At 36.8% G+C, this 17,098-nt stretch overlaps 1 protein-coding gene across 2 annotated transcripts in view; it reads right to left on the reverse strand.

Moving 5' to 3' along the window:
- TUSC3 (tumor suppressor candidate 3) overlaps positions 1-17,098 on the reverse strand; it is a 132,192-nt gene that overhangs the window by 63,014 nt on the left and 52,080 nt on the right. For both annotated transcript variants that reach the window (XM_036250007.1, XM_036250008.1), the window contains exon 3: positions 4,120-4,237. In XM_036250007.1, coding sequence (XP_036105900.1) covers positions 4,120-4,237 — 118 coding nt within the window. The remainder of the gene's footprint in view (positions 1-4,119; positions 4,238-17,098) is intronic.

The raw sequence follows: 17,098 nt of genomic DNA on the forward strand, positions 1-17,098 counted from the left end.
TTTTTCTGCATGAATTTTGGAAAGATAGCATTTATTATGAAAACCCAAGTGGCTTTTCAGAACTTAACTACTGTTTTATTCACCTTAATGTCTACTGAATAAAAAAGAATGTATAAATTAGGCTGTTTGCTGGACCTTCATATTTAACATACATCATTCATATTCTCAGCTGTACCCTCTATATTGTATCAGCCATTTCATTCTTTTTACATCTTAAATTCTGTAATTAGAGTAAAAAATGAAGTAATTCAAAGTACAAAACAGAAATATTGTAATTTGGCACTTCTTGAGCAGTCATTAAAGAGAAAGTACTGCATTTGATAAACAATATAAATATATTATAAAATTAATTTCAAACAAATTATAAGTGATTGACTTCTCTATTAAACTTTAAAACTTATAAAAAATGATGATGACTATAACAGAAGCCAACATTTTTGCTCTAAACATCTTGAATTTACCTGACTGAAGCAGAAATCCTCAATGTTCGACTTCTCTATTAATTCAACTGTCTCAAAATAGTTATATCACACTATTATTTTCTAATGTCAATTTCTATTTGAAAAGTGTATGGGACAGAATACTAGTGTAGAATAAATGGAGCTTATTAACAATATATCTAAAAACAAAGAGTTGATTACTTTGCATTGAGAAGTAAACTGCAAAACTACGTACAGATTAAATTCTTGCTGCTCAAGAATTACGAGAAAGGTCACAAACGGAAAACCAGATGACTGGGCCTGCCTTGCAGTGTCGCCCAGCATCCCCACAAGACCGCGTGCACATCCAGGTAAGGACACAGCAGCACCCGCAGCAGCTTCCACGTTACACACGTTGTTTGTTAAGTGGAACAAACACAGCCACCAGTTCCTTCCGTCCCTGTTTCCGCCCCCTGGGCTGTGTTCGTGTGTGTGTCCCTGACAGACAGATACCTAAGAGATGGTTACAGGCAACATGGAAACGTAAGATTTCCAGAGAGGAAGTCCCTGCAGTGGATCGCTCAGAACACCCATGCTAGGCTTATCGTCCTAGAATTTTATAGTAAAAAAAGTCGTATAATTCAAAGCTTTCATCTTAATTAAAATGTACAAATCCCTCAAGGCTACAACGAAGCAGGGTCCAGCACAGGCCTGACTCCTTCTAGTGCACCATGCTCATTAGCTCCTTGGCCTGCTGTCAGGCACCTCAGCCTCAGCCACCACACGGGAAACACACATAATTGCAGTTACTTGCCCAACACGTCCCCAGCGCGCCAGGAACTGCCAGGTTCTGCACTTGTTATTAATATTGCACTGCGACGCCACAATGATGCTGACCGTGCTTTAACACATCATTAGAGAGTACTTCAGGTGGGGTTCAATAGTGAGTGCGACAGAAAACATAAGCATTAAAAATCATCTAGTGGGTCTCGCGTAAAACAAAATATATACTTTTCCATTTTTTGTGGATTATAATTCACCGCAAAAGTCATTAACTGCTCTAACTTTTATGCATTTCTGCACTTAGAAATGCACACGCGTACTGCGAGCCAGGGGCTAGGTTTGGGAAAGACGGAGCAGTTCTACATTCGTGATTCTGCTGAATCAAAATTAACCTGAGGAAATTTTTCAGTTTAAAACAATCTTGACTTCAACTCTTATCTATGTATGCTAAACTTAAAAAAAAAAATGCTTCAAGCGTATAAAAGATTTCAATGATTATATCTAACAATATTGGTCTATAATTACATACCAGCAGCCCATAGTCAGTACCAGATAGGGTTACCTGGTCCCATAGTTTTGTTTTGTTTAAATTAGTTGCCCACATTTTAAAGATAGACAAATTATTTATAGGAACTCATATCTGGATCCCTTCTTGAAAACAGCATCTAGCTGCGCGTGGCTTGCATTTCTTCCATCTAGAGCTAAGCTGTGCCTTGCTCGCCGAGGTCAAGAGCGTCCCCTCGGTTGCTGCGGTCCCCCCCACACCACACTGTTTGCTCAACAGTGAGACCGAGGATCGGATGCATGGTATTTTGCTGATTTTGTAGTTAGAACAGTGAAATATGAGTAGTTCCAGTAAAGATTTATTTTTTTAAAAGACTAAGAAAGACTTTGTTGTAATAAATATAGGAGAGAGAATATTTACTTGTGTAAGTGAAGAACTAATGTGTTTAATATACTAAGTATGTACATAAACAAAGACATAATAACAAAATGAAACTAATCCAACCTACTTTCTCTGCTGTATGACTATTTCTTTCCTGGCTGACTATTTCCTAATACGGTAGAGAGGAGTCACACATATAATGAATAGCAAGCACTTCCATCTGATGACCTCTAAGGCCAGCTCTGAAATTCTATGGTGACCTATAAATCACAGGAAAGACTATTTGGTTCTTATAGCACAGTAATTTTCCTTTGTAAGGTTATGTGAAGTTACATCTTTATGTGTTTTTATTATGATATTAGTATTATTATTAGCACCCTAGACTATAAGCTTCTTATGGGGAAGAATTGTATGCTTTTCTCACCAATTAATTGCTCCTATAAGAATAGGCATTCAATAATATTTGCTGAATAGACGAACAAAAATAAACATCCCCAAAAGACAAAATAAATTTATGGAGGGAGATATAAGTGAAGAATACTAAAAGAAAGACCAATAGTAAAGGGTATTGAACACAAAGGGGAGAATTTATCTTATTCAACTAGAAACTGGCAAAGATGAATAAATAATCAATCTGGAGGCAAACAAGCAAAATACTCACTAATGAGCCATTACAGTTAGTGAGCTAGATTCTTTACAGAACTAAATGCTTTTCCATGACCTGGTAAAACATTTTGCCAAAGAGTGTCATATGTGAGAAAAAGAAATTAGACTGAGACACCCCAAAACTAATCAGTTCTGGTACTGCAGCAAGTTTTACATTTGAAAGCACTGACCGAGCAATGATTAATACAAACATCAATAACCGCAGGGCAAGAGCTGGAGCTCGGAGAGCCAGAGAGCTGAGCTCAAATGCTAGCTCCACGCACGCTAACGTGACGGCCTCAGACCAGTGGCTTAACCTCGCCACGCCTTCACATCCTGTCTGTGAGACAGAGAAAACATCTTTCTCAGTGGATCACTGTGAAGCGAAATGAAATAGACACGAAGCACTGACAAGAGTCCTTGGAACGCAAATACTCGACGTTAGCAATGATGGTGACACAACCATGACAAAGCTGATGACAACTAGCATTCTTGTACCACAGTTCAACACCTTGCTCCAAGGAGAAGACCATAAGTGACAATGTAGCGGTCCATTCAGGATGCTGTAACAATACCACACATGGGTGGTTCAAACGACAGTAACCTACTTCCACAGAGTCCTGGAGGCTGAAAGTCTGAGATCAAGGTTGCAGGAGGGTTTATTGCTAGTCGGACCTCTTCCTGGTGTGAAGATGGCCACCTTCCTGCTGTGTCCTCACGTGGCCTTCTTTCTGTGCACATGCACTCCTGGAGTCTTCCTACACACCAGATCTAGGAAGTGCCGTCCTCCGTAGGCATCCGTTTAAGGAGGTAATAAGGTTAAATGAGGTCCTATTGAGTTAGGGTCCCATCCTTACAACCTCATTCAATCTTAATTACCTCCTTAAGGTCCCTATCTCCAAACATGGTAACATTGGGGGTTATGGCTTCAACATATGGATTTGGGAGGGACACAGTTCTGTCCACAACAGAGAACACTTTTCAATAAACATATACTATTTTGTATATTAAGTTATGTATATTTGCCATAGGGGAAGAAGTAAAGGTTAAGTAAAACTTACATTGAATTTTAGATAAAATTTCATACATTTATGCACAATACTTCCTTAAACCACATACAATTAAATAGCAAAAGCAGGTTAATGCATATAAACTGCCACTTTCTCCACATCCCGAAGCTAGACCAGTTTATTGTGCTCACTGATGGCAAACACTGTTCAGTGATAAACATGACATTAGCTGTATCTGAATCCCAGCGAATAATTTATTATAAGTACTACTGTATTTAACTTAGTCAATAAATGCTATTTGTATCTAGCAAGCAAAACTGTGTCAACCATAACCAACTCTATTAAATATATGAGCAAAATAAAATATAATTTTTACCTGTTGAAAAACGTCTGTCCCCTCATCATAGTCCACCATGCTGAAGAAGAGTTTGTTACAAAAGGCAGATGAATAGCGCCAGGAGTTAGCCAGTATTTGAAATTCTTCATTAGCCTGCCTGATAGGAACAATGGAGCAGAGTGGAAACATGTCAGTATTCAAGCATCAGCAAAGCTGTTAACAAAACAGGTAATGCCAGGGAGAGAGTTGACCGGTTTTGCATGGAGAGAAAGCTAAGAATACATTTTATATTTTTCAATGGCTATAGAAAGTAAAAAGGTAAAATACTCCATGACATGTGAAAATTATATACAATTCAAAGTTTAGTGTTCATAAATAAAGGTTTGCTGCTATGGAGCCACAGTGATTCACTGACATATTTTTGCCGGGCTGTTACTGTGCTCTGTGAGGGCAGAGCTGAAAAGTCGTAACTGAAACTGTGTGCGCCAAAAGCCCACCCTGGCACTTTAAAAAGTTTAACAACTTTTATTCTAGAGGATAAAATAATTTTGCAGCATCTCCTATATATAATTTAAATCTCCTGATAACTTTTAGTAAGAGGCATAAAGCTATTTTCAAGAATACGTGCAATTCAGTTTAACAGAGAAACAATAATCATGAGAACATTTTAAAATTGTAAATGCAGTTATACTGCACCTTTGTATATTCCATTAATCTAAAAATGCACATACACTCAAATCTAAAAGTAAGCATAAAGGCACAAAGAAGCAAATGGCACAAACAAGCCCTCCTCTAAGAGTACATTTACTTCTATTTTAAATTAATTTCTATGGGACTATGTGTTGATTTCCCAGATAATGAAGTTCTAGATTTAGGTGTAAGGATGGAATAGGAACAGTGAAATGGTATTGCTGGAAGGATGTAAGTAAACACAGTAATCGAATAAAAACCAGTAAGTGATTGCTAAAACTAATAAAAAGAAAGTTCTTCTTCCATACAGTAGAAACTGATTATACACAGGAGTTTTGAGGAGTCCCTCTCCTTAAAATAGAATTAAAGAAATAAAAAGTATACTTCCACAATAACAAAAAGCCTTGAAGTGAAAGGCAGCAGCAGATAAGAGATTTCAAGAATATCTGGAAAACAAGTTAGTGTAAAAGTGTTGATGGAGAAAGCTACTCTCAAAGGAGACTGCAATGAAGACAAAGCTAGGAAAAATACTGGACCAGAAGCAGCAGAGATGCTGGGTCTGAGCTTTTATCTTGTTAACAAGCTAGCTGGTTACTGTTTCATGGCTGATTGCAGAAGACATGAGACTCCTGGATCAGAGACAAAGGGCATTACTTTGTGTTCGTTTGCATCAATTCCCTGTGCCCCCAAGTCTCCCAGGGTGACATGAAAGGTCCTTTGTGGATGCCTGCACACACAAGTGACCGTGTTACCAAAGAGGAATACTGAGTTTGAGGGACATACTGTGTTCATAGTAAGGCTTGCCCCTGCACACACAACTCTGTACTCTTGACATACCCAGTGAGCACGTGCAGGGATGCTTTGGGGCCCATGGCAGACTGCTTATCCCAAATGTAGTCACACACACACACACAAAGAACAATGTCATGTAAAGAGGGCAGAAATAAAATGAGAGAACACTTATAAATTTTAAATATGACTGTTCAAATTAAATACCAGTATTAGAAGACAGAGTTCAATAAAATTCACCGAACAAAAAATGACAATGAAATGAACATGAAAGGCATGGTTTAAACATGAAGTAAATTAAAATGTATTATAATCTTGATTAATTGATGATGAAAACAGTGAATTATTTTGAACATTTTCAATTGAGTGGGACAGGGGCATAAACAATGGCACTGTAGAAAAGAAAATACAATCATAACCTACTACTTTGCAGTCAACACTATGTGGAAGTACTATAAATGCTGCTTATTACCTTTCAGCTTTCTGAATATATAGAGCACAGATGTAATTGCAGTTATAGTACAGAATTTAAATGCTATCAACTATGACAACAGAGAAGTGCAATGACCAGATTAGCATTTAGAGATATGAAAAATATCACCAAAATAAAATACAAAGGAGTGACAGAGGCTGCCTGAGGCCAAGGCTGCAGGGGAGACGGGGCGAGAGAAGGCAGCTGTTCAGTGCACACCCTTTTATAACTAACAAGGAGCACACAATATTGTGGTGATTAAAATATATATATTTAAGAGGGCTAAATATGAACAGGGCTATAATCTGAGGTCATTTAGCATAAAGTACAAACCTTAAGGGCATCATTTTACTAGTCCACAGTACAAAAACTGATCACTATAATGATTAGCCTAGGACTGCATTGTACTCAGTAGGCAGGAAATTATACAGCATAGCTTTAGAATATGTTCAATGAAAAGAGTTACAAACTTTTAAAGTTTGGATGGTTAAATAAGATGTAATTCATTATAATTCACTGAAAAAGTATTTAGTGAACCCCTAATAGCAAGAAGTGAGCTAATCTCCAAGGTCTCTGCAGTTGAGGAGCTGGTTTTTTAGTGGGAAGACATAATAAACAACCAAATAAATACATAAAAATAATTAAAAGCTAAAATACACACTGAGGAAAATTGCATGGAATGGCATCACAGAAAGCCAGGAGGACCTGCGTGGATGGCAGGGCCGTAAAAGGTCTCTCAGGTGAAGCGACAGTGGCGCTCAAGTCCCCAGGATGAGCGCCATCCCTGAACAGAGCCAGAGAACGAAGGGTCCAGGGAGCAGCATGCACAGAGACCTGCGGAGGGAGAGGACTTGGGGTGCTGGCGAAAGGAAGTGACACGCTGTCTACCGGAGGAACACACAGGGTGCTCGGCTTACGCCCCTCAGTCGTGTGGGATGGTGCCTCACGGCTTCGCTTCCAGCACCCAAAGGAAAACAGAGCGCAGGCAACGGGAGCCCTGACTTCAGATCTGAGTCTCTGTCACATGAAATATACACAGTGTTCCTGGAAGTACGCATCACTGACTTTCAAAGAAAAATGTACAATAACATCATAAATTGGTACAGTGGAGTAGGTCTGAGCATCTTTGCATACTAATAAGCCTTAGGAGACCAATGCCACCTTTAAAAATCATTAAAAGAATGGCATTATAATAAAAAAAAAACTGTACTTTTACACAAAAAATATTTCACACAAAATTTTTAGCTTTTAAAATGTAACTTAGGGAAATAGAAATCAGCAAAAACTGGCACTTTTATAATGCTATTCTAAGAAATGAAAATGCTTCATTCTGAAAAATACCCAGGCAGAAAAAAATCAAATCTTAGTATACCACTGAGAAAGAGAGGCCTCACACAAGTAAACACAAAATTTCAGATAATCCCAAGTATCCCGAAGAATATAATAAAATGTGATAAAGAATATTGATGAGTCAAAGAGAACGAATTCATTTTGCCTTCAAACTCTGTATTCCATGTCATCCAATTTTTCAGCTTCACTTCCCAATAATCAATCTATCCTCTGTTCCAAAATCTGAAAAAATTTCCCAATGCCTTATCATAAAGACCATGGGCAGAACAGAAGGCGAGGCCCTCCATACCCTGGCCACACACAGCTCCTGCCTGTGTCTCTATGAACCTCCCATATTCAAGGGGCCTCTCTGTTTGATGGCATTCCCTGCTCATTTTTTAAGCATTAAATCCTGTGCTTAGAATGCCCTCCTTTGTTTCCAAAGCTTGCTCAGACATTGCTCCCCTTCAGAAGTCATTCCAATCTCTACACCTATCATACCTACTGAGGCAAGTATCCGAAATGAAAGTCTGTTCCTTCCAGTGCTACTTATTTTATGTGCATCTGTACTGTTTATGCATATCATGTGTACATGTCGACTGCTCAATGGCTAGGACTCAGTACAGAAAAAGTATTTAATAAAGGTTTGGTGATGAATAATAAACTTTTCTAAATGGTCAATATATCTTTTATATCCTAAAGCTAAGTATCACTAGAGACTCTGAACTCTGGAGAGTCTGACTAAAAGCCCACTTAGTCGGACTTACGTCTCAGAATAATATCTCTTTTAGGACCAAGTTGCTTAACTTTACTGGTGGTCTTAGGAAGAAAAAAATAAATACTTGAAATCTATGTAACACCACAAATAAATGCTATTTTTCAAAGGAATAGTGAATTAAATCATCAGCTTACATCATGTTATCTTAATGTGAATGTCATATGCAAATATAGAATCTAGACCTTAATCATCGATGATATTTATCCAGCATTTTAAAATGTGCTGCAATAATAAAGAAGTATACCGCCTGGCCGGTGTGGCTCAGTGGATTGAGCTTTGTCCCACGGACTGAGAGGTCCCGGTTCTATTCCCGGTCAGGGCACATGCCAGGGTTACAGGCTCGATCCCCGGTGGTGGTGTGCAGCAGGCAGCCAATCGATGTTTCTCTCACTTTGATGTTTCTATCTCTCTCTCCCTTCCCCTCTCTCTAAAAATAAAGAATTATACCTCACATCTCTACCTTTAAGACGCTAGAGAAAGGAACAGGCACACACTAATACATAAATAAGATACAAATGTTAGAAGAAGATTGCAGATCATAGATGCTACGTAGCACATAGAGGAGGATGAGATCACAGTGGACTTGGGCAGTTGGACAAAGTATGACTGTAAAATGTAAAAATATTCAGAAAAGAATGGAGGGACTAAAATTATAAGCAAGAAAGGACAGAAAGAGAATTCTAAGGTAACAGAAGCAGTATAAACAGCTACCAAGTCTGAAATATGTATTATGTGCTCAAATAATAGATTATAAGTTTCATGTTAGAAAATAAGAAGAGAGTGGAAGCTCTCTTTTGGTAGAAAAATAAAGAGGACCTTGACTTTATTCTGTGAACAGTGAGCAATGATGAGTGGTTTGAAGGAAGGGAATTATGCAAAATGCTAATTAAGAAAGCTGTAGCTGGCAACAGTGTGTATAATATATTGGAGGAGGAGAAAATAAATGTTTGGAAACCACTCAGAATGTTGTTCTGATAGTCTAGTTGGGAAACATATAAAGCTATTTAAATAGACTACAAATGAAGATATGACCTATTTCTTACATATTCTCCTTTAGAATCTAGAACACCAAGGGAACCAGCAACATTTTCTACACAAGTTTCTTTTACTTTAGGAATATATCTATTGGAATAGAAATTACATTTTTTCAACACAAAGAAAATATTTAAGAGAAAATTGAACACTGACAAGGTAAATGGGGGCTTTCTTCTGTTGGGTATAATTCACTAGCAATAGGATAACTGAACATATTTGTTGGTTATTAAAAATAATTCAATGAGCCTGAGAAATACGAATTTCAATGTTGAGTAAATCTATTCAGAGTATAAAAGACTCATTAGAAAGAATGTGCTCCAGTAACATAAGCTCTGTTCTCTAAACTTAACTCCATTATCCGTATCCTCTCTTAGTCCAACTTCTTCCTGACTAATAGGGATGGAAGAATCCTAGCCAGTGACAAGTAAGAAATTCACCGCACGCCTGCGCATTCTTGCGTCAGCTGGGGCTGACGAGCCAAGGGAGGCCTCACTAGTGCTTCTTAGCACATTTCAGACTTCACTGTCACCTAAAATGGAAATTTGAAAACCACAAATGCTCCAAATATTTCGGCCAAGCAAGTATATCTCCAACACTGTTAATTTAAAAACATATTTTTTTTCTGTCTTGGTAGTTCCTAGGTCTAATGTTCTGACCTCAGTAAACTGCTCTGATATGTTCACTTGCAGCCTGAAGAGGGCAGTCATGCTGCACCGACACACTGGGGAAGGCTTCAGCAGTGACTGCAGGGCACAGTTCTGCTAAATCTGTTCCATTGAATCTCCTCAATTTTTATTATGGGAACAAGGCAAAACATCACTTAATCTAAATGCTATAACTTTTTATATTATAATAATTTTTAAAGGTTATGTAGAACTAAAAGGAATTATTAACTCATCTATAGTTGTATATATTTAATATATTCCCCATGATGAATGTAATTTTTATCTTTAATGTCCTTGAAGAGATTTTTAAGAAGTATACTTTCTCTTTTTAATGTTACTCAAACTTCTTATAAAGTAACAGATTTATATCAAAATCCCAAAATATGCTTTTTATGCTCGGATATTTATAATGGATTATATATGTACATAAATATATATTGCATGGTGATTCCAAAGTAGGTCTTCATGAAACCCCAAGTGAATCCATTTTTGTAGACAGTGATACAGAGAGAGATCTAGTGTGAGCAGAACCACCTATTACTTACAATCTGAAGAGAAAAAACACACAAACTGGTAAACAGCACCCTACAGAAAGATCTTAAAAGAGTGATTTCTCTCTGGTTGTGCTACACATACCCAGGACCCTACTGAACACAATGAAACACACTAAACAGACCCAAGGCCTCAGAATAGGTAGCACTGTGACTGACTGCATACTCCACTGCCTGGTAAGACAGACTCAGGAGCTGGGTGTGCTCACTAGCTCGGCATTTCCTGTGCATCCGTGTTTTCCTTGATCAAACCTAAGTAGATATCCTTTTCCTTGGGAAAAAACTCTAACATAAAGTATGTGATTCAAACACGTATCTTAAAGGAAAAACATATGTGAATATAAGAGATACTAAACTGTATATAATATGCATAGTTACAACTCAGTTCATGGGTCAATAGAATTTTCATTCTCTTAAAAAAATGGTAACACCAATATATAAATGCTTAAAGGCTGTATGCTATGAAGATTGACACACAACATGGTAAAGAAACAAACTTACTCATCCACTATTCATTTGACAAATTTTCTTACCTACTATATAGTCTATAAATAATAGGATTATAACATATATTTGATAAATATTTGTGGAACTAACAATAAAGAATAGTTGAATGAATAAATAGATAAATCAATACAATGCTTAGAAGCAATAAAAGTGAGGAGAAAGACATGGCACCTTGCCTTAAAATATGTCAATCCAACCCTGGTTCATTTGTCTCAGCGTTTAGAGTGTTGGCCTGCAGACCAAAGAGTCATGGGTTCGATTCCGGTCAAGGGTATGTGCCTTGGTTGCAGTTTGGTTCAGGCCCCTGGTCAGGGTTGTGCAGGAAGCAACCAATCGATGTGTCTTTTTCACATGGATGTTTCTCTCTCTCTTTTCCTCCCTCCCTCCTCCCATTCTGTCTGAAAATAAATGGAAATATATCCTCAGGTGAGGATATTAAAAAAAAAAAAAAAAGATATGTCAATCCATTAGGGAAACATTTATAATGTTAGAAAATGAAAACAAAACAACAAATGAACATGTTCAAAACAACATAAATCTTGCTTATGATAATATGCCCAGGAATTATCATGATACTAAAAAAATATCTGTTGAATAAATGAATTAATGCATTTATCAAAAAACCTGGCAAATTGAAATTAGCAAAGCATTAACTCATACCTTGAATCCTGCAGGATTATTAAACAGTTCTGTGCTCTAGCTTCCCATGGTAAAGAGGCTTTAGAGAACGCTGTTGTAATGAACCAAAAAGGCAGCCGTCAGATTATAGAAACTGTGTCCCGTGAGGTGGAGACTAGGTGTTTTCTACTTAACTGAAAGCATTACCTTCATCATATAACATTTATTGAAGTTCATTCACTATGCCAAGAACACTTTTATCTACACCTATCTCATTTAATCTCGACAACACCTTATATAACAGGAATTAATTCTGTCCATGTGTCGCACGAGGACAAGTTAATCAACCTGTCTTTGTCCCATGGCCAGTAATTACTAGAGAGAGGAGATTCAAACTCAGTAAGAGACAGGTAGGTTATAACTACACCTATGATTATAAAGATATGAATACAAACTCAGTTCTCAACTTGCATCAAAAATTATCTGGGATTTTTTTTTAAAGACTCTAGCTTTTTAGAGCAGTTTTGGATTTATGACAAAATTGAGAGGAAGGAACAGAGTTTTTGCCAATTATGAGTGAAGCTGCCATTCAAATCTGTGTGCAGTTATTGTGTGGACATGCATTTCAACTTCTTTGGATAAATATCAAGATGAGTGACTGCTGGATGATATGGCAAGAGTGTGTTTAATTTTGTCAGAAACTGTCTTCCAAAGAGACTGCCACTCTGCATTCCCACCAGCAGTGTATGCGAGTCCCTGTTGTTCCACATCCTCGTCAGTATTTGGTGGTGGTGTCTGTGTTTTGGCTTTTGGTCATGTTAATAGGTGTGTAGTGGTATCTCACTGTGATTTTCATTTGTATATATCCCTGATGACATAATGGAGTCGCCTATTCATATGCTGATTTTCCCTCTTCTCTGGGGAGGTGTTTGTTAATGTCCTTGGCATACACTTTTTAAAAAAATCGAATTGTTTCTGTTCTTACTGTTGAGTTTTAAATGATCTTTGTATATTTTGGATAACAGTCCTTTATCAGATATGTCTTTTGCAAATATTTTCTCCCATTCTGTGCTTTTGATTCTAATTCTCTTGATACTGTTTTTCATAAATAAAGTCCAACTTATCAATTATTTTTCAAGGATGGTGGGGTTTTTTTATTTGTACTTAAAAAGGCATCATTATACCCAAGCTTATCTAGGTTTCCTCCTGTGTTACCTCCTGGTGTTTTATGGTTTTGCATTTTATATTTAGGTCTATGATCTACTTTGACGTAATTTTTGTGAAGGGTGTAAGCTTTATGTATACATTCAATGTTTGGTGTGTGGATGTCTAGTTGTTCCAACACCATTTGTGGAAGAGACTACCTTTGCTCCTTTGTGTTGCCTTTCTTCTTCTTTCAAAGATCAGTTGACTGTATTTATAAAGGTCTATTTCTGGGCTATTATGTTCCATTAGATATATTCATCTATTCTTTCAACAATACCATACTCTTTTGATTACTATTGCTTTATAGTAATTCTTGAAGTCAGGTAGTGTCAGTTCTCCAAATTTGTTCTCCTTCAATATTGTGTTGGCTATTCTGGCTCTTCTGCCTCTCTCCATAAACTTCAGAATTAGTTTGTCAGTATCCGTAAAATGACTTACTGGGATTTTGACTGGGACTGCACTAAATCTATAGATCAAGTTGGAAAGAACTGACATCTAGGTAATATTGAATCTTCCAGTCCATAAACATGGAATATTTTTCCATTTATTTAGTTCTTTGATTTCATTCATCAGTTCTGTAATTCTTTCTAATGCAGATCTTTTATATATTTTGTTAAGAGTCATATCTTAGTATTTTCTTTTGGGGTTTGCTTATATAAATAGTATTGTGTCATTAACTCTAAATTTCATGTGTTTGTTATTGGTACAGGAAAGCAATTAACTTTTGTCTATTGAACTTATATCATGCAACCTTGCTATAAGTGCCCATTAGAGTCTTTTTTGTTGATTCTTTTGAATTTTTTGCATAGATGATCATGTCATCTGCTAACAAAGACACTCTTCTGTCTTCCTCCTCAATCTGTTTACTTTTTATTTCCTTTTCTAAAAGTCTTTATTTGACCTTCACTTATTCCTTCTTTGGCACTCTTCCTGTCTTTATGCAGATCCAAGTTTCTGACCTATATATTTCCTTCTCTCTAAAGAACTTTTAACATTTTTTACAAGGTAGGTCTGTTGCCAACAAATGTCCTCAATTTTTGTCTGTCTGAGAAAGTCTTTATTTCTCCTTCACTTGTAAAAAATAATTTCACAAAGTGCAGAATTCTAGGTGTATTTGTTTTTATTTTTCTCTCATCATTTTAAATATTTCTCTCCACTCTCTTCTTGTTTCAATGGTTTTTGAGAAGTTGAATTTCATTCTTATCTTATTCCTCTATAGTTTTTTCTCTAGTTTCTTAAAGTAATTTCTTTGTTTTTTGACTTTCTATAGTTTGAAGTTGATATGCCCACATGTAGTTTTGTGTTTTTGTTTGTTTGGTGTTTATCCTGCTTAGTGTTCTCTGAGCTTTCTCGATCTATGGTTAGGGGTCTGACATTAAGTTAGAAAAATCTCAGTCATTGTTTAAAATATTTTTGTTCTTCTCCTTCTAGTATTCCAACTACACCTGTCAAACCTTCTCTATCTGTCCCACAGCTCTTAGATTTTTTTTTTCAGTCTTTGTTCTCTTTCCTTTTCAATATTCACAGATTCTACCGTCATATCCTCTAACTCAGAGATGTTTTCCTTCAGCCACATTCCGTCTACTAATAAGTTCCTCAAAATTCTTCTTTTCTGTTACAGTGTTTTGTTTTGTTTTTATCTCTAGCATTCTTTTTTGGTTCTTTTTTAGGACTTCCATCTCTCTGCTTACATATCCCTGCCATGTCTGGTTCTAATGCTTGCTCTGTCTCTTCAAATTGTACTTTTTGCTTTTGATATGTCTTGCAATTTTTTCTTGGTAGCCAGACATGATACATCAGGAAAAAAGAGACTGCCATAAACAAGCCATTAGTGATGAAGTGGTGAGATGTGGGGAGAGGGGACATGTTCTCCAGTCCTGCGATTAGGTCTCAGTCTTTCAGTGAGCCTTGCCTCTGGCCTGAATTTCACAATTGTTGCTCACTTTTTCTATTCTCCTTTAGCTGGGACACCTGGCTGCAGTGGGCTGGAGTTAGGCATTTCCTTCTCCCACATGGAGCACTTGAGTTGGGTGGGGTTGGGCATTTTCCTTCCCCAGTTAGGCTCTGATTAAAACCTCAGCATGTTGGAGTCTGGTTAACTATTTCCCCTGAAAACAAGCCTTTATTAAGAATACTGCTAGGTATATTTCAAAATAATTCCTTTTCCTCTTTGATACTTACTGTAGGAATCTGGTGAAGCACCTGGAAGAAATTTCACAATATTACAGGGGCTCTTCATGACTGGGACCCCTGAAGGTTTAACTCTAAGGGTTGTCCACACAGAGCTTCTAGAAAGTTATCAATCAGAGTTCAGGTTTTCCTGTACCAGCACTGTTTCCCGCAGTGTTTCTGCTTGAGTCCCTGCTCTGGTAAGCTGTGCCTCCCTGTATTCACCTTCCTCTCCAAACTGGCTCTCTTATGGGTCCAGAAAGGGTTGATTTTTCAGTCTGTTCAACATTCTGCCTGTTGTAAGGATGGAGTAACAACTTCTAAGCAAGCTCATTATATGCAGAATTGGACTGAAAGTGGGTTGTTTTTTAAATATAAATCCCTGAACACAAATCATGTTAAATTAGTCAGACCCTTCTAAGGATGGAAATATATGTTTAACCAGATTTCCAAGTATATCTTATGCACACAGAAGTATGAAAATAGCCGGAATGAATACTGTGGAAAAAATGGAAAGGCTTCTTAGATGAAGTGATTTCATCTGATTCTGTGGAGCATTTTCCCCCAATGTTAAACATATTGATCTATGTTCAGAAAGAAATCAAATGTACAAAGGTATAATAATTTAGTGTAAAATAAAATATAACTGTAAAACTCTCAACATAGCTTCCAAATAATGTGATATTACTCTTGTTATTAGCTTTTGTCCAAGTAGAAAGAGCCATACATAGCATCCAATTCTGAAAATCTGGACTGTGTGCTGGCTCTGCACTGAATGTATAGACTTGGAAAAGTCACATGTGCTTTCTCTTTCTTTTTCCCTTTGTGCCATGACAATACTAGTATTTCCTTCACTGACTCTTGAGGTTAAAAGCATGAGGTATATGCCTTTCTAAGGATAGCATTCGCAGGTCTGTTCTTGTTTCTTCACTGTTTCATTACAGTCCCTATCATCTGATAAATAAAAGAAGCAAGTCGGTTCTCATTGAGCTTTACTGTCGTCAAAGACGAAGAAGGAATGAATCTGAAGCTGTCTTACTTGACAGAGTACTGGACTGCATGAATCCATTCCTCAGAGACCAAGCCTCCTGTGCATCTAAAGAGAAATTATTTAGGGACTAAAATCTGGGGCCATGACAAACACTAAAACTTACTATCTTAAATGACTAATTTATAGGGTGGGAAAAAAGTTGGTTTACAGTTGTGAGTACAAGGAACACAGAGTTTATTCTTACATTATTATTTATTATTGTATGATTTTCCATGCGAACAACTATGAAACTACTTTGCCCTATCCTGTATTGTAAAATCAGGAAAATCAAGGACAAATGCTTTGAAATAACATGAATGTTATTATAATTTGTGGACATGAACTTATATATATATGAGTAATATTCTTAGCTTTGAGATAAAATGTAGAAACTTTCATCTTTAGTTTGAATGCTTGAGAATAGATTATCAAGACTCCACATTCTGAAGTAATTATATTGTTGCAGTTGTAATCTTTATAAATAATGCAGGTTTAGAAAAATACAATGCATTTTATAGCCTATTTACTTCTATAACTGTGTAATAAGCAACTGTTTTTCTTCAATATGTAGCATTCTCTTTCATTTCATTGAATGGAATCCTAGCAAGTACATAGACATTGCAAAGCCCTGTCCTAATGTGACCTAGCATCAACACATCATCATTATCATCATCATATTAGTATAATAGTTTTTCCTTCAAAGAACTTTCTAACTTATGGTCAGACTCCACATTTCCCTACTAAGATTAAAACTATACTGGAAAAGTTATTGGGTTTTTGTAAGATAATGACCACCATCTAATAGTTTCTAAAAACTATGCAGTTCTCCAAGAAGAGCAAACAGAACTATTCCATGCCTATAGCATAACTAGGATAAAACGAATACTACAGAAGGTAGAGGTAGACAAAAGTGGAAAAATTATCATCTGTAACCTCAGAAACCCATGCAAGAAAAGGAAGTAAGGTGGAGACTGTGGAAAAGAAAAGAGGAGAAGAGAAATCCTAGCAGAGGTGGAATGCAAGAGGGGAAAAAAAACACCTCAGAAAGAAAAGATCTCACCTGAATTGGGAAATGTTGAGAAGAGGTTTGAGACTTGGTGGATAAGAACACTGGCTACTGGCAGATAGAAATGAAGGGGCTTTGAAGTACACAGGAACAAACAGAGCAATCTTAACCCA

The sequence above is a fragment of the Molossus molossus genome, unplaced genomic scaffold (assembly GCF_014108415.1).
Source record: "Molossus molossus isolate mMolMol1 unplaced genomic scaffold, mMolMol1.p scaffold_m16_p_9, whole genome shotgun sequence".
NCBI lineage: Eukaryota > Metazoa > Chordata > Mammalia > Chiroptera > Molossidae > Molossus > Molossus molossus.